General features: G+C 44.2%; 1 protein-coding gene across 1 annotated transcript in view; it reads left to right on the top strand.

The window, feature by feature from the left end:
• SPRED2 (sprouty related EVH1 domain containing 2) overlaps positions 1–16,980 on the top strand; it is an 85,994-nt gene extending 69,014 nt beyond the window's left edge. The window contains exons 5-6 of the mRNA XM_077282528.1: positions 14,224–14,370; positions 15,059–16,980. Of these exons, the coding sequence (XP_077138643.1) occupies positions 14,224–14,370; positions 15,059–15,706 (795 nt within the window). The 3' untranslated portion in view covers positions 15,707–16,980. The remainder of the gene's footprint in view (positions 1–14,223; positions 14,371–15,058) is intronic.
• The last annotated feature ends 8,091 nt before the right edge of the window (positions 16,981–25,071 follow it).

Raw genomic sequence — 25,071 nt, 5'->3', positions numbered from 1 at the left:
ACATCTCCCTGTGAATCTGCCTCCAGGGCTTTTTTTTTTTTTTTTTTTTTTCAATCGGCGGTTACCGGTGTAAAACATGTTATGGCTGTGTGTGATTAAAGCTTACACAAACACTTTATCATTACAGGCACGTTTGCAACTCTCTTCTCACAGAGCTACAGCTCTGCTGTCCTGCCCCTCCACCCACACTGGCTGCCTGTGAGATAGAAGCTCACAGAGGACATCTGTCACTGCAAATGTGTTTGTAATGTGACACAGTTCAGTTTTGCAATACTGTGTTAGTTAGAATCAGGCACAGCTCTGCAGTGAGATCAGGAGTGTCCTGTCAGTCATTCTCAGGGAAATCTAATTCCGGCCCACAGATCGTAACAGCTCATTTTACATATTGAGAAACAAGTGAATTTCTCTGGAATAAGACAACAAATTGCAGATATCAAGGTATCATTTTATTTAACTCTCTATGAACTGCATTTTACCGCAATCACATTTAATTTTTTTTTTTTGTTAGGCTACTTTCACACATCAGGTTTTCAGTGTCAGGCTAAATCCGGCTAATTTTAAAAAATCCGGATCAGGCGAATGTTGCCGCCGGATCAGGATTTTTTCCCATAGACTTGTATTGGTGCCGGATTGCACCGGATGACATTGCGTTTCGTCCGGTTTTCGCCGGATCCGGCAAATCTGCCGCTTCCGGTTTCTTGAAAAAAAACGTCCATAGCAACGTTTTTTATCTCCGGCGAAAAAGCCTGACTTCTGGCTGTTTGCTAGAATGGAAGCCTATGGGAGCCGGAAGGTGCCGGATCCGGATTAAGGCGGATCCGGCGGCCTGATCCGGTTTTTTAAATTGAGCATGCTCCAAATTTTTTTTTTTTTTATCCAATAATCTAGATATGCTAGCCGGATCCGTCAAAAAAACGGATCAGTCGCATTAGTTTTTCACAATCTGCGCCGGATCCAGTTTTTCCAACATTCGCCGGATTTAGCCTGACACTGAAAACCTGATGTGTGAAAGTAGCCTTAGCATGACATCCTTTTAAAAGGTCCTCAGTGTAGATGAGCTGAACTTTTTAGCAGCCTTGTCCTTTGTAACATCCCCGCTTTCCAATTACATATCACAGTGTTTAGCATACGTGAATAATTGTCATACTCTAAGTCCAGGTTATTTGTAGTCTGTGCAGAAGGATTTCCTGAAGGTGCAGGAAATTACACAGGATCAACAGTCATGTGAAGCAGGAAAGGGTGTCATCCAGTCCAATTTTTGCAGCAAGAGCCGGTTGGGTTGGTGGATTCGGGGAAGAGACAATGCAATCTGCTGTCAGGATTATGTTTTCCAGAAGACTTATTTTATTTACTCAGTGCTAGCTGCACACGGTTCTTTATGGAGGTAAAATAAAAATGTAATCCAATACAGCAAAGAAAACACAGGTGGGACCGCATAGCTAGGACAGAATAAAGAGCTACTTGTATCGCCTCCTAAAATGCAACTTTACACCTGTCCATGAGGGTGCAACACTCCTGCTGGTTATCCATTATGTCAATACACTGTAATGGCACCATTACCTGGCTTATTCTATATAGAATAGGCTGTACAGGGTTGGCTTGTTTGCTTGCACAGGACTAAAAGAAAAAGGGCAGCAGTAATATTGCTGGTATTTTATAGCATTTATTTGGAAGGATTTTCCAGCTTAAAAAGTTATCGCCTATCTTACTGCTGGGGTCACCACCAAACGCCACATTGGGAAAAATGTCCTCCTCTGATCAGGAAGAGCTGAATGTGTCAGACATGCAAACTGAACCATTAAAGTCTGACACTGAGCGTAGACCTTGGCTATTATCATGCGTTTCATAGACTTGGTTAGAGTGGAAGAGCAAATGTGCTGCTCCGTTCAACTCCTCCCAGGAAAGCGGAGGGGAAAATCCTCTTGTATTGTTCCAGTGCAACTAAAAGAAATGGAGCAACTTTCTTTAAATACTGTTTGATTAAAAAATATACCACCATTTGCATATGCAGCTCCTATGTAGACTCCTGTGTTTTCATGGGTATAGCCTCGAAATAAAGCCTGTGCCAAATTTTCTTTATAGGAGCAGCGGACACCTGAGTTTTATATGTACAACATTGAGGCTTCCTTGCGGATCATGATGGGTCCTAATGGATCATCTGATCAGCGTGCCATATATATTGACTTAAACCGCTATTAATCAGGGCCAAATACACAATCTGTCTTGTCAAAGCCGCTGTTGACTGGATTGTATAAAGTACTATTTCTTGGCGTTACAAATTTGATAAAATATTGTAATAACAAAATGTCCATCGTGACAGCTGACTGCTAAACTAACCTACAAAGTAGTCCGCCTGCCCCCCTGCTGGATAACGCTGGTTTACGACCCTGCATCTCCCGCCAATGACCTCAGATGGTATCCATATCACCCGCTCCAGCAGGCGACACTTGTTATGTGACTTGTCTTTGTTTCTATTAACTCTGTTACCAAACATCCTGTTTTCTCCAACAGCTTTTTTTTTTATTCCTTTTTATATTATCATTCCAGTTTGTGCTGTTTTGGCTTTAGCAGCTGCAGTTTTCTAAAAATGACCCAAGTCTATGTCCAGGAGGATTGCACAAAGGCGCCCAGATTTCTAAAAAGAAATATGCTCATGGGCCCCAGAATAAAAGTATAAGAGGCCCTAACACATAGAAGATAGTTGGCGTTTATGTACCCACTAAAATTTCACCCCAATTTATCCGCAAGAAGATCCCATTAGCATTGTGTTCTGCGTTCTCCATGAAGTAGTTCGGCTGTATCGGAATTTAGCTGAAAAAAATATGATGATATTACGGTTATTCTCCTTTTCATTATTTAGTTATTTCTTAACTTTTTTATGTGTGTGTATGTATGTATGTATGTATGTATATAGTTTGGGGACCCCCTCCTTGTCTGTTCCCCATGACTGTGCCCCAGTGTCAAAGCAAAGTCCATAAAGCCATGGTTGGGGAGAGTTTGGTGTGGAAGATCATAGTTGGCTGCATTGAGCCTTGACCTCAACCCCAACAATCAACTTTTGGATGAACTAGGATAGAGATTGTGGGCCCTGTCATCTCCTCCAACATCAGTGTCTGACCTAACAAATGCTCTTCTGGATGAATGGGCAAAAAGTCTCACACCTACAAAATCTTTTAGAAAGTCTTCCCAAGTTAGTGAAAGCTGTTATAGTGACCCATCCCATATTGATGGCTATGGATGTAGAATGGGAGGTCATAGAAGCTTCTGTAGGTGTAATATGGAGGTGTCTCGATACCTTAGCCCGTATAGTGTATATAAGGCTCTGGTCAGAGAAGCTTCTGTAGGTGTAATATGGAGGTGTCTCGATACCTTAGCCCGTATAGTGTATATAAGGCTCTGGTCAGAGAAGCTTCTGTAGGTGTAATATGGAGGTGTCTCGATACCTTAGCCCGTATAGTGTATATAAGGCTCTGGTCAGAGAAGCTTCTGTAGGTGTAATATGGAGGTGTCTCGATACCTTAGCCCGTATAGTGTATATAAGGCTCTGGTCAGAGAAGCTTCTGTAGGTGTAATATGGAGGTGTCTCGATACTTTAGCCCGTATAGTGTATATAAGGCTCTGGTCAGAGAAGCTTCTGTAGGTGTAATATGGAGGTGTCTCGATACCTTAGCCCGTATAGTGTATATAAGGCTCTGGTCAGAGAAGCTTCTGTAGGTGTAATATGGAGGTGTCTCGATACCTTAGCCCGTATAGTGTATATAAGGCTCTGGTCAGAGAAGCTTCTGTAGGTGTAATATGGAGGTGTCTCGATACCTTAGCCCGTATAGTGTATATAAGGCTCTGGTCAGAGAAGCTTCTGTAGGTGTAATATGGAGGTGTCTCGATACCTTCGCTCGTATAGTGTATATAAGGCTCTGGTCAGAGAAGCTTCTGTAGGTGTAATATGGAGGTGTCTCGATACCTTCGCTCGTATAGTGTATATAAGGCTCTGGTCAGAGAAGCTTCTGTAGGTGTAATATGGAGGTGTCTCGATACCTTCGCCCGTATAGTGTATATAAGGCTCTGGTCAGAGAAGCTTCTGTAGGTGTAATATGGAGGTGTCTCGATACCTTCGCTCGTATAGTGTATATAAGGCTCTGGTCAGAGAAGCTTCTGTAGGTGTAATATGGAGGTGTCTCGATACCTTCGCTCGTATAGTGTATATAAGGCTCTGGTCAGAGAAGCTTCTGTAGGTTTAATGTGTCTTTGTTGCCTGCAGCAACGAGAACTCAGTTTTCCTTTCTTAAAGGCCTTGTGTAAAATTAAAGCTGCTTTTTTTTTTTTAATTACTATTATTGGTTGCTATTGGCAACTAAGCTTATTTGACCATTTTCATAAATCTGTCCTATAATGAAGACCTCATTTGCCTATCTAATATATAATTGCCTAGAATACTACTTCCTGCAATTTGTGCCAACTTCCGTGGCTTTGTCCGGAGCTAATGTCCGGAGCTAATGTCCGGAGATAAGTGACGTCACCAGTGTCCTACACCCAGGCAGAGCACAGGGGCCCCAGGCAGCATATGGGGCCCCAGGCAGAGCACAGTGGCCCCAGGCAGAGCACAGGGGCCCCAGGCAGCATATGGGGCCCCAGGCAGAGCACAGTGGTCCCAGGCAGCCTATGGGGCCCCAGGCAGAGCACAGTGGCCCCAGGCAGAGCACAGGGGCCCCAGGCAGCATATGGGGCCCCAGGCAGAGCACAGTGGCCCCAGGCAGAGCACAGGGGCCCCAGGCAGCATATGGGGCCCCAGGCAGAGCACAGTGGCCCCAGGCAGAGCACAGTGGCCCCAGGCAGAGCACAGGGGCCCCAGGCAGCATATGGGGCCCCAGGCAGAGCACAGGGGCCCCAGGCAGCATATGGGGCCCCAGGCAGAGCACAGGGGCCCCAGGCAGCATATGGGGCCCCAGGCAGAGCACAGGGGCCCCAGGCAGAACATGGGGCCCCAGGCAGAGCACAGGGGCCCCAGGCAGAGCACAGGGGCCCCAGGCAGAGCACAGGGGCCCCAGGCAGAGCACAGGGGCCCCAGGCAGCATATGGGGCCCCAGGCAGCATATGGGGCCCCAGGCAGAGCACAGTGGCCCCAGGCAGAACATGGGGCCCCAGGCAGAGCACAGTGGCCCCAGTCAGAGCACAGGGGCCCCAGTCAGAACATGGGGCCCCAGGCAGAGCACAGGGGCCCCAGGCAGCATATGGGGCCCCAGGCAGAGCACAGGGGCCCCAGGCAGCATATGGGGCCCCAGGCAGAGCACAGGGGCCCCAGGCAGCATATGGGGCCCCAGGCAGAGCACAGGGGCCCCAGGCAGCATATGGGGCCCCAGGCAGAGCACAGTGGCCCCAGGCAGAGCACACACCAAATCGGAGGCCGAGGGGCCCCGCCAACCAAATCGGAGGCCGAGGGGCCCCGCCAACCAAATCGGAGGCCGAGGGGCCCGGCCCCGCCCACCAAAGCGGAGGCCGAGGGGCCCCGACCACCACATCGGAGGCCGAGGGGCCCCGCCCACCAAATCGGAGGCCGGGGGTCCCCGCCCACCAAATCGGAGGCCGAGGGTCCCCGCCCACCAAATCGGAGGCCGAGGGTCCCCGCCCACCAAATCGGAGGCCGAGGGGCCCCGCCTACCAAATCGGAGGCCGGGGGTCCCCGCCCTCCAAATCGGAGGCCGAGGGGCCCCGCCCACCACTTCGGAGGCCGAGGGTCCCCGCCCACCAAATCGGAGGCCGAGGGTCCCCGCCCACCAAATCGGAGGCCGAGGGTCCCCGCCCACCAAATCGGAGGCCGAGGGTCCCCGCCCACCAAATCGGAGGCCGAGGGTCCCCGCCCACCAAATCGGAGGCCGAGGGTCCCCGCCCACCAAATCGGAGGCCGAGGGGCCCCGCCCACCAAATCGGAGGCCGAGGGGCCCCGCCCACCAAATCGGAGGCCGAGGGGCCCCGCCCACCAAATCGGAGGCCGAGGGGCCCCGCCCACCAAATCGGAGGCCGAGGGGCCCCGCCCACCAAATCGGAGGCCGAGGGGCCCCGCCCACCAAATCGGAGGCCGAGGGGCCCCGCCCACCAAATCGGAGGCCGAGGGGCCCCGCCCACCAAATCGGAGGCCGAGGGGCCCCGCCCACCAAATCGGAGGCCGAGGGGCCCCGCCCACCAAATCGGAGGCCGAGGGGCCCCGCCCACCAAATCGGAGGCCGAGGGGCCCCGCCCACCAAATCGGAGGCCGAGGGGCCCCGCCCACCAAATCGGAGGCCGAGGGGCCCCGCCCACCAAATCGGAGGCCGAGGGGCCCCGCCCACCAAATCGGAGGCCGAGGGGCCCCGCCCACCAAATCGGAGGCCGAGGGGCCCCGCCCACCAAAGCGGAGGCCGAGGGGCCCCGCCCACCAAAGCGGAGGCCGAGTGGCCCGGCCCCACCCACCAAAGCGGAGGCCGAGGGGCCCGGCCCCACCCACCAAAGCGGAGGCCGAGGGGCCCCGCCCACCACATCGGAGGCCGAGGGTCCCCGCCCACCAAATCGGAGGCCGTGGGGCCCCGCCAACCAAATCGGAGGCCGAGGGTCCCCGCCCACCAAATTATTCTTACATTTGAATAAATAAAGTATATATGGATTCTAGACTCCCGATTCTTTAGAATCGGGCTGCCATCTAGTTTTACATATAGTTTTAGACCTTTTTATTTACAACCGGTATCTCAATTTTTTGTGCCATAAATTTTAGATTATTTTTTTTGTGGAAATTTAGTTATAGCTGTCCCTCCCCAAAAACTAATCTATTCATGTATATCTTTTATTGCAGAAAATTCTAGCATGAGACCAACTAGACCAAAGTAGAATTGTTAGTGACATCGGACGTCCTTGGCAGTTTGACGTTCACCGATGCAGGCAATCGGGCGACATTGGTAACTCGTCTTGTCTTATATAGAGTACTGATGGGTCGATACACGCCATACGGTATATAAAAGTCGAGGATCGCATTATATTTGATATACATTCAGAGCAACATGATCACAGATCAGTCTTCTGATTTCGGTGAAGATTGCAGGAAAATCTGCGCTCTTAAGGTAACTGTTAAGATTGGATTCTTCCGTTGTGAAGGTGACACTTTGCACGGGCCCTGCATACAGTTACTGTGAGCAGTGGATGCTGGCCCGGTGACAGCGGGATGATTGACAACTTCCTGTTAGCAGATTAGACCTGCTTTTCAGTGCGTGGAGCGGCAGCGGCCAGAGAGGGAGTAGAAGAGCTGTAGGAATGCCGGAATCTCTCTTCTAAGTACATATTGCATCACTGTACCAAGCAGCAGTGTGCACTTTGGCCCACAGAACTAAACTGCACTCCCCAATTGTGTGGAAAGACGCTCAGACACCTGGATCTTCGAAAATGGTGCGCCTCTCTCTCCCCGGACATGGAACATTACTCTGCGCTATGTGTTTTTGGCTTGTCGGAAACTATTTTTGCAAATAACTGGGCGTTTGGGGGGGGGGGGGATAGAGATGTTGCAATATTCCGACTTTGTAGGGTGTATCCAGAAGCAGACATGGCATTGGTGCAACACAAGGGCTCAAGAAGTGACAGGGTCATTTCTACCTCCAAAGCAGGTGCGACTGTGCATTGTGATGAGCTAACGGACGGCAAATGGCCCACCATATACTGTTCTTGCACAGGGGCCCCTTTCTGTTTGTCCGTCACTGGGTATAACAATAGGGGGGCACAGAGATTGAAGCCACACCTGGGTAACTAGAACCTCAGTGAAGACAAAAAGCCCCTCTGCTTCATTGGAGGAGACCAGTGCTATAAAGCGAGGCATGATCGAGTGCCCTTTAGGCTGGGTTGGCAAAAACCGCTCTTGGCTTTATGATTTTTCGTCAAACACATTAAAAAAAAATCATCCACCAAAAGTCCAGGTCAAGCAGATAGGTGGTGGTCAACCACACTACCCACTATGTACCACAAATACCACTGGAAAACGCAGCCTTATGGCACATGCTATCCATCCATGGTAGTATTCGTACACATGTTGTTTTATGGGGCGGTGCACATGCCTGACTATTACTTTTTTATTTATTTTTTTTCCCCTAAGAGGAATAAGCTGCTGTCAAACACATCTGGCAGCACTTTATCTCCCACAGGAACAAAAGATTGGGCTTGCTGAAATCTGACATGCCCAATACTTTTTCCCCATCTAGCTGCCATTGGGGGGAGATTTGGGACAGTTCCATACATGTTAGTCAGCAGGTCCAAAAAAACGAGCTGCCTGCCCGCGGGTTTGGATGTCTTACATTTAAGGGAACGGGCACCCTTGCCTTTCTATATTATTCTTCCCATATTGACGATTAGCCAGCAGCTTTTGCAGTAAAGCCTGTTTTGCCTGCACAGGCATGAAATGCAGGATAAACTCCAGTATGCAGGAAGCGCGGTGCGGGGTATTATGTTCCAAGGAGAGACGCTTTGGTGGTGAGTAATGTAATTCCCATTGGGCTAGTGAGCTGGCAGTCTGGTTCACAGCACCGTGAATATTAAAATATCTTGTGTTCCACTTGGCATTGTTCAGTAAAACTATTTCCTCTGGTTTAAAATCGGAGTACAAGTATATTTTAAGCATTTCGGGTTGCATCAGCTGTTGCTTTCTATTTTAAGGTTTGCCAAGTGAAAATACAGGGTAGTGATCTCAACCCTCCATAAGTGACCACTGGCAGACCTTAAAATACCACCTCTGCTTGCAGTGTGGGAAATGCCTGTGTCGAGAAGCTTTTAGAAGTCGCCACAGATTTGTTTTTATATCGTTCTGAAGGACATTGAGTCCTTTAGTCTCGTTACTACTGGTAACTAATGATTTGCCGCTCATCTTTTTAGACTGTTTTTTTGAAAAAAGATCCTCATAAAGGAGCTGCTTTTCCGCCTCCTTTTTTTTTTTAATCTTTTTTTTTTTTCTTTTACATATTGATGTAGTGTAATTAAAGTATAGTCTAGATATGGGAAGTTTCAGGGAGTGTTGTCTTACAGCATTAGGGTCCTGGATCCTAATCCTACCAAGGACCACATCTGAATGGGATCTGTTCATTCTTCTTGTGATTGTAGGAGTTTCCGACTGGTACTGTGGTTTCCGTCTACACACAAAAATTACAATTTACAGTCAGTGTCGACCCTTTAACGAGCCACGTGACTTGGGATAGTAGCCAAAACCAGAATCTCAATTTGCAGACACTGTGTTCCGGGGTACTGCCCCTCGTCAGTGCAAAGTGTGAGATCTGGTTTGCCTGGGTGAGAACCGTCTGACTGGGATCCAAGGGGTATCGTTTCTCCTTGCGGTGAGTGACATGTCAAGCTTGGGCTACTTCCTACAGGTGGCATCAGAGAGGAAGAGAACTAGAACTCTAAAGAGACAATTTGCATATTTCCTAGAGGAGCATTGCGGCTTAAAAGTCTCCTCAGCTCAGCATGCTTGACATGTCACTCTCCACAAAGAGAAACAATACCCCTTGTAATTTTATTCACATCTTCATATTGATAATCATGACAGCATGTGCAAACCCCCAACGCGTTTCATTCTTAGGCTGTGTGCACACGTTGCTGATTTTTCGCGTTTTTTTCACGTTTTTCGCTATAAAAACGCCATAAAACCGCAAAAAAAGAGCATACATTATGCATCCCATCATTTAGAATGAATTCCGCAATTTGTGTGCACATGATGCGTTCTTTTACCGCGAAAAAAAAACGCATTGCGGTAAAAAACGCAGCATGTTCATTAATTTTGCGGGTTTTTTGCGGATTTCCCACTATAAAATGCATTGGGAAATGTCCGGAAAAAAACGCACCAAAAACGCAGTAAAAACGCACCAAAAACGCATGCAGATTTCTTGCAGAAAATTTCAGGTTTTTCTCAGGAATTTTCTGCAATAAATCCTGAACGTGTGCACATAGCCTTAGAATAGGCCATGTTTATAGCATGCCATGAAGATGTGAATAAAGGTACAAAAAATTGCTGGATGACTACATATTTTTGAGGATTAAAAGTGATCACCTGTCCACATAATAATTGATAATTATTTGGTGATCAGTTTGGGTTCAACCTCTTTGAGCTGCACATCCTATGGACAGAGCTCTGAAATTCTGAAATTGCCTAAATACTTTTGACCTAGTACAAGAACATTAGCTGGGAATTTTAGAAAGTTTTGGAAAATTTGGAAGGTTTACAGAGAGATATGTAAGGTGTATAAAAACTATCTAGCTGTACATCAGGAAAAAAAATGAGATAGATTATTATTTAGATCCATTAGACCCCATGAGACTGGTGTACTTACTTTAAATATCCATGGCAGAATGGCAGCATGTTAAGATGAGCATTTTAAGAGTCCATCAAAGATCTCAGGAGTCCCAAGTGTATTCAGTCTTTGCCCACCCAGCCTGAGTGACAGCTGCAGGTTATCCTGAGCAGTGTGAGATTTGTGATGTGATCTGGTTAGATCCAGGCACAGACAAACATCTGTATGCAAAACAGGTAGCGTACGGACAGTACAATGACCAATCAAGTCAACGTGGTAGTATGCAAGTCAACGTGGTAGTATGCAAGTCAACGTGGTAGTATGCAAGTCAACGTGGTTGCTCACATGAATGTTTTACACACTACCAACGATCTGCATGTACAAAAATGAATAAATTTCAGCTTGGACTCCTTTGATCCGAATTCTAAGTCACTCACCCATTAGAAGTCTATTGGGGTGCAAAAAAAAAATATCACGGGCCATCATCTGCATGTCATTCGTCTACAACTATAAAGATCGGAAACTGGATTTTTCATGTATTAATAATTAAACTAGTCATGTAAAAAATAGATACCATACGGATGGACAAGACGGACATTTAAAATGGACACAGATGGCATACAGATGTCAACATGAATTAAAAATTGTCTTTTAGTTCCGGACCTAACAGATGATTTTGCATCTGCTCATGTAAACCTAGCTTTAAGTGGGATATTTTAGGTAAATCTGGAATGGGAAAACTGCCTGCTCTAAAAGCAACACAGTAGTAAAAAAATACTGCGACAGTTAAATGGCCACAATACCATGTATAAACATGCAGCGATCTGGTCATCATGTTATACTGAGGTCTGTAAGTATAGCGAGGGGTGTACTTGCTGGCAGCTGAATCCCAAATTGCAGGATATTTTGGCTCATTCAGGTTATTTTCGATGATCCCGTTCCTTGTTTACCAGGACCTCAGCTATCATTATGAGAGGGGGTGGACGCTTCCTGGTCTCTGCTGGTGGCCAGAGCCTCAGATCTTCTTATAGATGGTAGCGTTTTTTTTTTGTTTTTTTTTTTGTAAATGCAGGCAGTGATTCATAGTTTGCAAGCTGCAGATGTCTACCCCAACGTCTGTTCTCCTTGCTCTTTGATAAATGCTGGAATGTGAATGGGTTCTCAATGACTGGCATCTTGAAACTCATTATCACTCATTTTACAATTGCAGAAATGCCTGCTGGCTGCAAATGGGGGTCAAGCATGTGTGGAATTACTGATATTAGATGGGCAGTTCTGCTGTTCAGAAGTAGTGGTCTTCAGCCTATGGTTATATGACCTTTAATGACTACTTCAAAGAATATGGGGCTCCACAGAGGACGTCTCGCCCCTTCTCTATCAAATGCAGTCAGTTCACCTCTGTACATTAATTTATCATTTTTTTTTTACAGGAGTATAGGCTCTCAAAGTCTTCCCATTATTCCCCATCACTAGTAATAATGATTAAGATGAACTTTTTAAATAAATTATTAGATTTTATTGTTGAAAGATCTTCACCACCCACCTCCAATGATCTTGTGCCTTGTTAATCTCACTTTTCTCATCCACTAATATTTAGTTAACTAACAGAGCTAATCCTTTGGATTCTCTAGTGGGAACAGGTTATGACCCACAAACAATACCCACTTGGCCGGTGAGTTTTACTGGAGGCAGGGCTGTGGAGTCGGAGCCCATTTTGGTGGAGTCGGTGTCATGGAAACTGGGGAGTCGGAGGTTTGGCTTGCCGACTCTTCTACTTCCATTCCATAACTGTGATAACAATAACTGATTCCATTTTTCTGTTCCTAAAACAGAGCAAACTGAATGTACAAATGGACACGTGAGCTTAACCTTAGATGATTGCCAGCCGAACCACCACCATTACTCAAAACCTTCTCAGACACATGTATGCTCAGCCAAGTGTGCACATGTGAAAAATGGATAGAGGAAGAAATAAACAACCCTGAGTCTGTTCTGACTGTGGGTTATGTTTCTGGGGTATGTTAAAATCCAGAGTTTGGGCAGCCCTACACACATTAGATGGTCCATAAAATCTGCAGACTTGACGTTCACCCAAAGTGTTTGGGCAGTCATAAGGACTATCTGTGCAGCAGCCATAAAAAGGAGATCCTGTGTTGTCAAAAATGGTCAAATATCTGATTATCTTGTAACGCTACTTTACTCTAATATGTGGTTGATACCTTTTTATGCTTTTTCAAATTTGATGTGGTCTGTGATGTTCTTGGATGTCTGTCTTCCATGGATGATCTTCTGGTTACTCCTCGTTTCTCACAGCGGTCTGTAAATCTACTTGACCATTACTATAGATATTATTGTTATTATTATTATTCATTTTTATAGCGCCATTTATTCCATGGCGCTTTACATGTGTAAAAAGGGGCATACATAGACAAGTACAATCAACATGAGCAATATAATGCACACACAAGTACAGAAGGAGAGGAGACCCTGCCAGCTAGGGCTCACAGTGTACAGGGGATGTGTGAGGATACACTAGGAGAGGGTAGAACTGGTTGTGCGGAGGTTCAGTAGACTGAGGATCACTGCAGGTTGTCGGCTTGTCGGAAGAGGTGGGTCTTTAGGTTCCTTTTGAAAGTTTCCATGGTAGGCGAAAGTCTGATGTGTTGTGGAGAGTTCGAGTATGGGGGGAGCACGGGAGAAGTCTTGTATGCGGTTGTGGGAAGAAGAGATAAGACGGAAGTAGAGAAGGAGCTCTTGAGAGGATCGAAGGTTACGTGTAGGTAAGTACTGGGCGACCATGTCACAGATGTATGGAGGAGACAGGTTGTGGATGGCTTTGAATGTCATAGTTAGGATTTTGAACTTGAGCCTCTGGACAATAGGAAGCCAGTGAAGGGCTTAGCAGAGAGGAGAGGCTGGGGAATAACTGGGAGACAGGTGGATTAGACGGACAGCAGAGTTTAGGATAGATTGGAGTGGTGCAGGATTGCTGGAGGGGAGGCCAGAGAGCAGGAGGTTGCAATAGTCAAGGCGAGAGATGAGGGCGTGCACAAGCATTTTTTGCAGTTTCTTGGTCAAGGAATGAATAGATCCAGGAAATGTTTTTGGTTTGGAGTCAGCAGGAGGCGGCAAGGGCTTGGATATGTGGCTTGAAAGAGAGGGCAGAGTCGAGGATCACCCCGAGGCACTGAGCATGCTTGACTAGGGAATGTGAGCAGACATTGATGGATAGGTCTGGTGGAGGGGTAGAGTGAGATGGGGGAAAGATGATAAATTCTGTTTTGTCCATGTTCAGTTTTAGAAAGCGAGTAGAAAAGAAAGATGAAATAGCGGACAGACATTGTGGGATTTTGGTCAGTAAGGAGGTGATGTCAGGTCCAGATAGGTAGATCTGTGTGTCATCGGCGTAGAGATGATACTGCAGACCCTGCGATTCTATGAGCTGTCCAGGCCAAAGGTGTAGATGGAGAAGAGCAGGGGTCCTAGAACTGAGCCTTGGGAACACCGACAGACAGGGGGCGGGGTGAGGAGGTGGTGTGGGAGAAGGAGACACTGAATGTCCAGTCTGTTAGATATGATGAGATCCAGGATAGGGCCAAATCTGTGATGCCAAGAGATGACAGAATCTGTAGCAAGAGGGAATGGTCCACAGTGTCAAAGGCAGAAGACAGGTCCAAGAGGAGGAGGACAGAGTAGTGTCGCTTGCTCTTGGCGGTTAGTAGGTCATTGGTGACTTTAGTTAGGGCAGTTTCAGTTGAGTGATGCGGTCAGAAGCCATATTGTAACCGGTCAGAGGGAGTAGGAGGAGAGGTAGCCAGACAGTTAATGATGGACTTTAACGTTTTGGAAGCTAATTTGTTAAAATTGCAGAGCACTATAAAATGTTTCTAGCCTAAAAATGTAGTTTTTATTTATTTTATTTTTTTTACACTTTCAGACTGGTACAGATAGTTCCTCCAACTCGTCACAGAAAAGAGAGGCACCAGTGAGGACCATCTCATCTCCTATGATGGGTGGAGGTTGTCGATACAGCACGTTGAGTCACATTGATTTCTACAGCACCGAACACTATCCTCCAGAACAAGTAAGTTTCCCGTTTCTAATGAAATATATATAGAAACATAGGGCATTATGAATGTTTTGGTAAGAGTCCACCTTCAACACAAGTTTTATGATTCTTCTACTGCATCTTAAATAAAGCAACCCAGGGCTGTGAAGTGTGAGTTGGTGTCCCTTTTGGTGGAGTTGGTATAAAATGGACAAACTCCTAAAATATATAATACATTGGGTGCAGTAGTACAATGCAGGATGTGCTGTAAAATTTTTTCATAAGAATTTAGGAAAATTATGAAATGTCCTTTAAATGTCTGTTCTGTTCCTGATCGAAGGATCTCTTCTTTTAGTTGAGATGAATCTGCGCTGCACTTTATGTATATGCTCAGTAGTGAGCCAGTGCTGTGGAGTCGGAAGTTAGGGTAAAAAAACAACACATTCTATGCAGATTTGTAGGTCTCCATGGTAACAGACTACAAACAGATGCAATGTAGTCTGATCCTACCTTCTGTGCAGCCGTGGGAGATTATAAAATTGAATAGATGGCAATGTGACTGCAAGATCACACCATATATTTTATCTTATACCATGGTGACGCAGTCTACATTATGGTTATAGACACAAAGCTATAATGCATTTAATACTTTGTAATTGAGGGGAAAAAAGCTCTAACACACCAGACAATGTCCAGATTCCTGACCATGGTGTCTCTCCTTCAGTCATTACCTAGGCCACCTCGACATGTCAGCTTTCCAGATGACGACGATGAGATTGTTCGCATCAACCCAAGGGAAAGAAACTGGCTCACCGGTTATGAGGATTACCGCCAGGCACCAGTCCAACGCAAATACCTGGAAACTGAGAACGCGGACTCATACGTTCGGTTTGCCAAAAACGAATCCTCGAAACACGACTACAACTATCCTTACGTAGACCACACAGACTTTGGAACATGCAAGGACCTTAAAGGCCCCGTTATAAATACACAGCCTAGCCGATGTAAGTCCAGGAGAAAAGAGGGTGAAAGGTCCAGATGTGTATATTGCAGAGACATGTTTAACCATGATGAGAACGGCCGGGGGAAATGTCAGGATGCTCCAGACTCAGTCCGAAACTGCATCCGCCGCGTCAGCTGCATGGGATTCGCAGACTGTGTCCTTTACCACTGCATGTCTGACTCAGAAGGGGAATACACAGATGCTTGTTCATGTGATACCAGTGATGAAAAGTTTTGCCTCCGGTGGATGCTGCTCGTCCCCTTGTCAATCATTGCTCCTGGCATGTGCTGTTACCTCCCACTACGAGCTTGCTATAACTGTGGTGTCATGTGTGGGTGCTGTGGTGGCAAACACAAAGCGGTGGGGTGACCGAGCGCAAGACCGGGACATTCTACCATGTGTTTCCGGTAGCTGTTTGCTAGGAAGCATTTTGGCACCAAACACTCCCAACAATTTTGGGTGCCAGGGGCCCAAGCTTCTAAGCCGGCTGCACCGAGCCTCAAAAATTTCAGTGGAGGCTCCTAGCGAACTTGCTTTGAGCTTGAAAAGCTGCATTACTAAACACGTAGCGGGAGCTAAGCTGTGTGAATGGAATGCGGACATGTTAATTCTGTCAAGCCATTTTGGCAGTGTAACGTCACATGTAAATAGTCTTGGCACTTCCAGAGATGTGGTATCCAAACGCCATATGTGAGAGGGGAGGATTGCAGAGTCCTGGAAGGAAAATGGTTAATGTTGAACTGATGATGAGTATTTGTCTGCAGCCAGGTATTCTGTGCTTACAACCGACAGTAACCGGAGTTCCATCTTGCAGTATTGCTATTTCTCTTTTATGCCAAAACCAATTTATTTATGCATATGTAGTATTTGATGTCCTTTACCATTTCCTTTTTTTTCCCCCGGTACTTTACCTTAATTTAAAATCCCAGATTTTCTCAATGTATACAGGATGTGTTGGTGAATTGGAAGAACCAAAACTCCTTTAAAGGGAACGGGCAGTATCAGCATTCCCTATGTTTTGGCCAAATTTTGTAAAATCCTGGAAAACCGCTCTTAATTATTTAGAGGTTTTGAATATATTTGGTGTTCTCATACATAGAATTTGTAGTTCCTTTCCTGTTACTATTAGTAATTATTTCCCCTCTTTATAGTCTCATAACCATGGTGACTACATAAGAGGTTTTCTTATGGTTCAACCAAAACTTGTGTGTTTTTATTTTTTTTGTTTTTTTTCTAGTTTATTTTGGAAAGGGAATGGAATATGCTAATAATTTTCTAAACCAGTTATCCATTTATTTTCTTTTTATTATTATTATTTTGTCCTATTCCATTTGTTTGCAATCTGTATAGGGTCTGTGTGTCTTTCCACTTTTTTTTTTCCAACCAGACACTACAATTTCAATATAGTAGTATACGTTATGTTGCAGAAAGTTAAAATGGCAGCTGCATTAAAAAAAAAAGCTATTGTAGATAAAACATGTATTCTGCAGTTTGTATAATAGACTTTTCTCATCCCTCCCCTCCCCCCACACTTCCTGAAGACTCGTGAGGCGGACCAGAATTAAGGAAGAACCTTTGCTGGTGTAGCCAAATTACTTGTTCTTATATTAAGAGAATGTGTTACTGTTCACAGTCCTTTATGTAAAAAAAAATGTACTTATATCAACGGTCTTTAAGAGCTTAAATATTACTTTCTGCTTTTTCTACAGTTTGGACTTTTCCTTTTGCATTTCTTTTTACCTCTTCTTCCCATACACTATGGGGAAGATATATGATAAAGAGGATCTGGCGTGTAGCGGCCAATCAAGTCTCTGCTTTCTTTTAATCTGCCTTAGATTAATGAAAGCTGGAGCCTCATTGGTTGCCGTTGGCTCCAATTTCCGCTTGCGACCGCCATTTTTATGCACCTCGCCTTCTGTCATTCTAGTGCTCTTCTTTGTATTATCTAGTAATACGCCACAAAGAGGTGTCGACGGCACAAGGTGCCTTTTTTTTTTCTTTTATAATATCCAGTCTATTTTATCGGGAGTTTTCCCCCATTCTTAGTTCCAAACTTTTCTACTCTAGACGAGCTTCTTTTAGTTTAAGACACTAACTTGTAAATAATTGCCTTACTTAATGGTCCAGCATACGATGATACAGTGGGTTAGCTTTGCACTGCTCCTGGGTTTTTGCTGCAAGATTTTATACTAAGACTTTTTTCCTGGCTTTCAGGGTTTACCTTTGGCCCTCACATTATGGCGCGGTATAGCACTTTTATAATCTGCCTTGGGTTGCATGGTGGCCTGACCCCTGGGAATGGTTCAATAGTGAAGGAGTATGGTGAGGGCGTACCGAGCTTTCTGATCGCCATAGTGTCTTCTCAAATAATGGAGAGGGTCTGGAGAAAGAATGTGTCGTCTTCAATGTTCTCACCTACGTGGACCCGGAGGTTCTAGGGTGATTTTAAGGGTGTGCCTTCATTCTACTGAGACATGATGGTTGGGACCACACCAACTGCAATCGGCATTTCCCAGAGATTTGGAAATCTGTGACCTGCGAGCCAAGTACAGAACCATCGGCTCCTACTTTCTACTAATTGACGGGAGTCCTCGTTCATGACTTGCCTTGTCTCAATGATCACAAAAAATTGGAGGCACGCTTTAAAGAATCCCCAAAGGGAGACTCTTCTTTTGCTGAGGTCATTGTGCTGCAGGTCACTTGTGATTTTCCTGTGCACTTGGCCAGAACCTGTTGGTAACAGTTAAACTTTAAGGCTGGTGGCTACACAGCAACTTTGGGGCACGATGTCGTAGATTGCCACATTGCAATGTAGTAAGTGATTGCAGTCACGTTGCAAAGCTCATGTCGCTGGATTTCTTGTGACGTGTGTCCTTCGCCAACTTGAAGGGTCAACAATCTTGTTGCGATGTGCTGCAATCTTTGACCTTATGTAGCGCCAAAGTTGCCATGTTGTCACTGACTAAACCAGTAGCCGCCTTCTAGATGCTCTTATTAATTTTTAATAAAGATCAGGAGTCGATAGTCTAAAGCACCGAGTCCATAAATGACACATTTTATTACCTTGTGGCCAACAAATGCAATTTTTGACATTTTGAAGCCCCTCAATTTCTTCTTAGATTTCCAACCGTGACTTCCGTGTGCAGCTGGTATACAGGACACATAACTTCAGGTCCACAATGTAAGTGCCAGATTTTGCTATAAAAGAACAGGTTAGACAATGCAGTGGATAAAATGGGCAAACGGGCATACTTTGGCTAATATTGTGGGCCATAAACGCGTAGATATGGTCAGCAATTTTTAGAACTCCCTGTGGAAATATGGCCGCGTTGTTAATATCCTTTTTCAGGTATTTCCCTCTGACCTCATTTACACAATTTGAGGCCATGATTACATTTCAGAATAATTTTGAACACTAACATTGCTGGCCGGGGCCGAGCACCTCCGATGGCGCTGACGTTCCACCCGCAGACAGACCTTCCAATCTGTTGGCATCTTTTGCGATTTAAAGGGACACTAAACCTAGCCTGGACTTATTGCACATTTCTATTCAGTCTCTAAGTTAAGGGGAAAGCTGACTGCAATGGCCTTTAACAGGGTCAGTGAAGACCAGAAAAGTATCTGCCCCCCATCATCACTTATCCCGCAATACTTAGACCTTTACGTTCATGGGGCTTGTATGTTAATCTTCCAACTTTACGTTAACTGCCTGGTGATGAGTGAGTGTACTCCGCTGCCGCAATGAAAACTAAATCTTCGAGCAGTCATAAATACTCGGAGGTCAACCGAGCAACGCGTATACTCGCTCATCACGATTACTGCCCCCTTTTTAATTGTGGTGCGAGATTTTTTCAGTGCAGCAAATTCCGTGATCTGGGCAAACTATGGCTCTCCAGATATTTAGGAACTACAAATACCAGCAGGTCCTGCCAGACTGCCGGGATACCGCAATGATGGTCAGCTGTGCACAATGTATCTGGAGCGAATACTGTCCATAAGGGTGAGAACAATGGCACACACAGACTAATGATGTTGTGATTTAACCCATGTCGGTCCAATCTCTTTGAGGCCTGTATATAACGGACACAGGGGAGGGTAAAAAAAGTGTAAGGTTTTTTTTTTTTTTTTTTAATGAAATGAAATTATATTGCAAGATTAGCCAAATAATTTTTGTATCTTGAAAGTATAACTATACCTATAAATCTATATAAATCTACATATCGTGAGACGGCTCTAGCTTACTAGCATAGTACAATCTGAATATTACGAGGCAGCTGGGGACTGGCTTCCTAAAGTTGGCATTTCTGTTCCTGCCATAAACTTCTCTTTGCAGTAAATTGCCAGCGGGTGCATGCCTTTCCCCATCCTCTGATTGCACATTGACATTATTCTTAAAGAGATTTCCTTTTTTATGCCAAGTAGATTTGATTTCCCATAAGAAAGATCTGTATTATCAGAGGTTCGTTTTAACCCATTTGTCACTTACTGCAGTATGTTGCTTTGATGTTTTGGTTTTTTTTTGTTTTGTTTTGTTGTTTTAGTTTTGCAAAATCTGAAATGTGATTGCCTTGGTGTTTTTTTTTTTTTTTTTTTAGGCTAGGGTTACATGTCGACAATGGTTACACCAGCCAATATATTTGTGCAACTTATCATTCCGTATTTTAGAACTGCGATTTGACTGTAGTAAAAAAAAAAAAAAAAAAAAGCCAAATCACAGACGGGTTGCACGCATGTCGCATGTGACTTCCAATAAAGTCTCTAGGGTGCCCAAATTTTGTAACCCCATCGACAATCATTAAAAGCGATCTAGCAATGGAACACCATGGTCTTCATGTCATCCTAGCCTAAATTTAGGTAACTTGTGCCTCCAGCAGTTGAACTCCAATACCCAACACAACCATGGTGCCTGGCTGGGGCTTAGCGCGCACCTAAAAACTCTCCGGAAATACCTGTTTAGCAAATACTTGTATTCTGCCGCAGTTCTGGTTATTCCTTCCGAAAATCTATCAATGAATTGCCATTCGATAAAGATGAGCAAAAAGGCTCGCACTACCCTGGTCCGGCATCCACTCCGGTACTCCTCCGTGGCAGCAGGACCATGGCAGTGCAAACTTTCTCTACCGGCACTCGAATGTCGGCATTCTGCACTCTACTAGGGTAGTGTAACCCTATCAGAGTCTGTAAGGAATTTTAGGGGGGATACGGTAATGGTTATCAGTTTATTCGTACATTTCCAGGAGAAATAACTGAGACACAACGTAGAGGTTTACGAAGAAGACACTCCAAAAAATTTTCACGGGGGAATACAAATATTTCCAAATCTGGTCAGAGCTTCTCAATTCTCTTCCACTTTCACTGCCAGAATGATCAGCTTTATAACTCCATCTTGAAATGCAAATTTCCTCTTGGAGAAGGAACCTGCGAATGTTAGAAGATACATTTCCAATGGGGGAGTCTTATTTCCTACCCCGCGATATCAGGCAAATTCTTTAATGTCCTCTTGACATGTCACTGTGTGAGTCCTGAACTGAACGCTGGAGTTATGTAAGATTAAGGGCAAACTTCTGTTTTCAAAAACAGCGCCACTCTCATCCATAAGGTCGGTGCTGGAATTGCAGCCCAGACTCGACCAATCAATAACAGTGGTGCTGTTTTGGGGAGAAGAGAGAATTTTCTGATCTCGTACAACCCCATTAATTTAAGGGGAACAACACTAAGCCAGTTGGGTTTGTCTATACGCCTCTTCATATCTCAGTTGAAATTATTTGTTCTGACTAGTCCTCTTCTACATACAGTGTAAGGAAAGCTGTGCTGATCATATGGCAGTGATGGTGCCACAAGGCTTACCGGAAGGGGTAGGCTATCTTTTGCACTACAGTTGTCACATTTTCCTCTACTTCTGCCAGTCACTGGTTGCCTATCCTCGGCTCAGGCTGTCTTTCCATTTCCATTTGTAATTTTGTTTTCCTGATCCTTTTTGATTAGCGGAATAATGAAAATAAAATCTTATCGGACCCATTTATTGCCTTTTTTCCCCCTAAAATACCTTCATTATGTATCTATACTGTCTATTTTCCATTTCTTGGACAAACCCCCAAAAATACGTTTTTTTTTGTTTGTATTTTTACATTAATCTATGGGAAACGGAGAAGCCTTTAGTAAAAATGAATCCAGTCAAAGCGGAATAAGTCGGTTGATGACAAAGTAATGGGTTTTGTTCCTTCCTTTTTTAAGCTGAACTGGATCCGTTATTGCAAACTGATCCCAAATGGAAATGTGAATATAGCCTTATTTTAAAGGGGTTGTCCAGTTAAAAAAAAAGTTATACTGAAATGTGCTTAAAATATTAAGGTATACAACGTAAAGGGAATCTGTCAGCAGTTTTTTTGCTATGGAATCCGAGAGCAGCATGATGTAGGAGCAGAGAACTTGATTCCAGTGATGTGTCACTTACTGGGCTGCTTGGTGCAATTTTGATAAAATCCTGGTTTTCTCTTCTGTAGATGTAGCAGTGCTATGACTGCTGAGCTGTGTACAACTCTGCCTACACCACTGATTGGTAAATTGATGGCTGCAAGCTGCTAATCAGTGGTGGGGGTGGGATTAAACAAATTATCTGGACTACCTGGTACAGGAGTCCTTTAGTGATAATTTTATGCTGGTAAAACACTTGTATTGAAACTATAGCAAGTGACACATCGCTGGAATCGGACTCTATCCCTACATCATGCTGCTCTCAGATTAAATAGCAAAAGCCTGCTGACAGATTCCCTTTAATAATCTACTTATCCATTGTGCCCAGTTCTTCAGATAACCTATATGGACCCTGGCGGCTCCGCTGCTGTGTATGAAGGAGGCTGGCTGCTTGTCCTATCAGACCGAAAAGGACCATGGAAATGAGTCAGGGAGGAGGGGGGCGGCTTAGGTATTGAAACTGGCCAACTTCCCACACCGCACTAATAACGCGCTGACACAAAAAAATATTTTTCCTCTATCAAAATGAAAGTAGAGCTCCCTTGATTGTTAGGGATATGTAGAGATGAGCTTTTAAGTTTGGGGTTCGTTACGGACAGTTAGTATCCGGTGCTAAATGCCGAACACAAACTTCTGGAAATCCGTTGCAATGTTCGGAGTTCCGAGGAACATCCATTAGAGAGATTTTTATTTTTTTTTTCCAGATATAAAGTTTGGGTCTCCATTGTTTTTAAATGGGTTCTGGTTTAAGTTCTTGTACCCGAAATGAAATTTGGACTAAAGTTTGGGTCTGGTACCAGAACCTGAACTTCAACGGGTCCACTCATCTCTATGGATGTGCAAAGATCGGGGCATTTTGGATAAGTAAAATATGTTAGTAACTTGTACAGCTTAGAGGTATAAGCACACTTCACATTTCTTTTGTAAATTGGGCAACCCATTTATAAACTCCACTCATAGTAACACTTTATTAGCAAATCTCTATAAAGGAGAAGGGTCGGCTACTTAATAACTGGGAGTGTTCTTTGGTTTCGGCATCTATTATGAAGGCAGCTGTTACTTGAGCAAATGCTTTGACCATCACAGTCAAAAAATAAAAAAACAAGAAGAGAATAATTTTCAAAAAAGATATTTTTCTCGCAAAGATTGCAGACCTGAGACCCCCGGTGCTCTGAGAAGACAGAAGGTCACTACTAATATATTACAATGAGTGGAGTTGCTCTTCTACATTAATATGGGATTTAATTTGTCATTTCCCTTTCTTTTTTTTTTTTTTTTTTTTCCTTTTGCAGAACTTAAAAAAAATAAAAAATAATAATAAATCGTGACTCATAATGTCTTGGAATCCATTTCATCTGCTTTCCTGCACCTTTCAGAACCATTTGATTTTCTTTTCTATCTGTGGTAAGGGATTAACCAGTTTCATTCACAGTTGGTGTCTTGAACATGCTTTTTTTTGGGGTGGAGGTTTAAGGTTTGGGCGTGGTGGTAGGGGTTATGTTTTTGTTTTGTTTTTTTTATTTTCTCCTTCAGCTATTGCTTACATTAACAAATGAAAGTGCCTAAAGTATATTCACTATGTATCTGTATTCTTAAGAAAAAAAAAAAAAAAGTCAAACCTGTTGTAGTAATTTTATATGCCTTTTTACCTCTGTGCAAGAAAAAAAAAGCAAAAAAAAAACGAAAACAAAAAAAAGCAAACAAAAATCTATACAAGTGTAATGATGTACATTTTTAGTTAACTTTTTTTAATTGTTTCTAATATGTATGATCAACATAGTTACTGCTTTACCATGTAAATATAAATACATAATATGACAAATGTTTGTCTTAAGTTTTTATTGACAAATCTCAAGTTTGGTGACTATTAAGTTTATGTACAAATGTATAGTAATTTTAGGTGCCTCTTCTATTGGCAACGTGTATTGAAGTTGCAATAAAGTGTAAGCACTCCAACCGAAATGATGTTTCTTTGATTTTCAGTATGTCCACATCAAGCCATTGAGAGAGTTTCATTTTCTGGGTGTAGTAAGGAAATACAGACATGGATGATCCATGTGAAGAAGCCATAATTAAATGCCAAGTCGAATCCACAATGTGTGGATCCTAACCATGAGATTACCATTTTTCACTATTACCTGCTTGTCCACCTTTTTGGTATTGACGCACTATATACATCTAATAAAATGATGGGGTTGTGCCACTAGTGACATTTATGGTGCTTTCAAAGGACATTACAAAAATGTCTCTCAGATGTTGATCCCTTCAAGAATGCGTTTCGGGCCATGTGACAAGTAAATGGAGAGAACTGCGCATGCTCGGCCACCTTTCTATTCCCAGTCGCGCAAGATGGAGATTTAGGCAGATTTGCCGACCCCATCACTTGGGCTGAGATGAGAATACCCCTTTTAAAGTTTTAATGGACTGTCAACCTCAATATATAGACCCCGATTCATTAAAGCTGGCATTCTGTAAGTCTGCTTTATTGAAAGGAGCACTAGAGAAAGGACCGCCAAATTCATTGAAGTATGCGCCTCCATGAATTTGGCACATTCCTCAACCCCTGTGCACCACCTCCAGAAATGTACACCACCTCTGTGCCCTAAATCAGGATGAAATTGCCAGGCTTACTTGGTCATCCCCTGTCCTGCATGAGCTCTTTCCAATTTTCAAAAATTTGGTGAAACTGGTTGGGACTGGCATTAAAAAAAAAAAAAAAAAATTACCAAAAAGGTACCGTACACATTTTTCTCAAGTTGAACAAAAAATGTCCAATGCTTCAAGACGTTTTACATCAGAATTCTAGCAAAAATTGCCTTATGATTCGCGGCCATAGAGACTGCTTTGTTCTGTTACCAGGTGTATACACATTCAACTATGAAGTTGTAACACCAAGGAGTCCTGGAGATATGGAAATCACAGGATTGGATAGCTTTGTTACTGATATGGCAAAGCTGGAAACAAAATGTATTCAATGTATGACCTCCCGGCACTTACACACCTTGGCATGCTGTCAGTGAGGTTTTTCGTGGGGTTTCCAGTACTTTTATATTGATAACTATTTTTAGGATAGGTCATCAATATGAGATCGGTAGTGGTGTGAAATCCAGCACCCCCACCGATCAGCTGTTCTAATTGACAGCCAGATATGACCTGTTGGGAAACAGAATGTCAACTGCGTCATAGCCACAATAGTCCAGTCCCCGACCGCTGCTTTTATATAGTTGCCAAAATTGTGCTGTGCAGCTCCACAGCTGGCA

This window comes from Ranitomeya variabilis, chromosome 2 (genome assembly GCF_051348905.1).
Source record: "Ranitomeya variabilis isolate aRanVar5 chromosome 2, aRanVar5.hap1, whole genome shotgun sequence".
Lineage (NCBI taxonomy): Eukaryota > Metazoa > Chordata > Amphibia > Anura > Dendrobatidae > Ranitomeya > Ranitomeya variabilis.
Note: the sequence above shows the minus strand (reverse complement) of the source record. Positions and strands in the feature narration are given on the sequence as shown.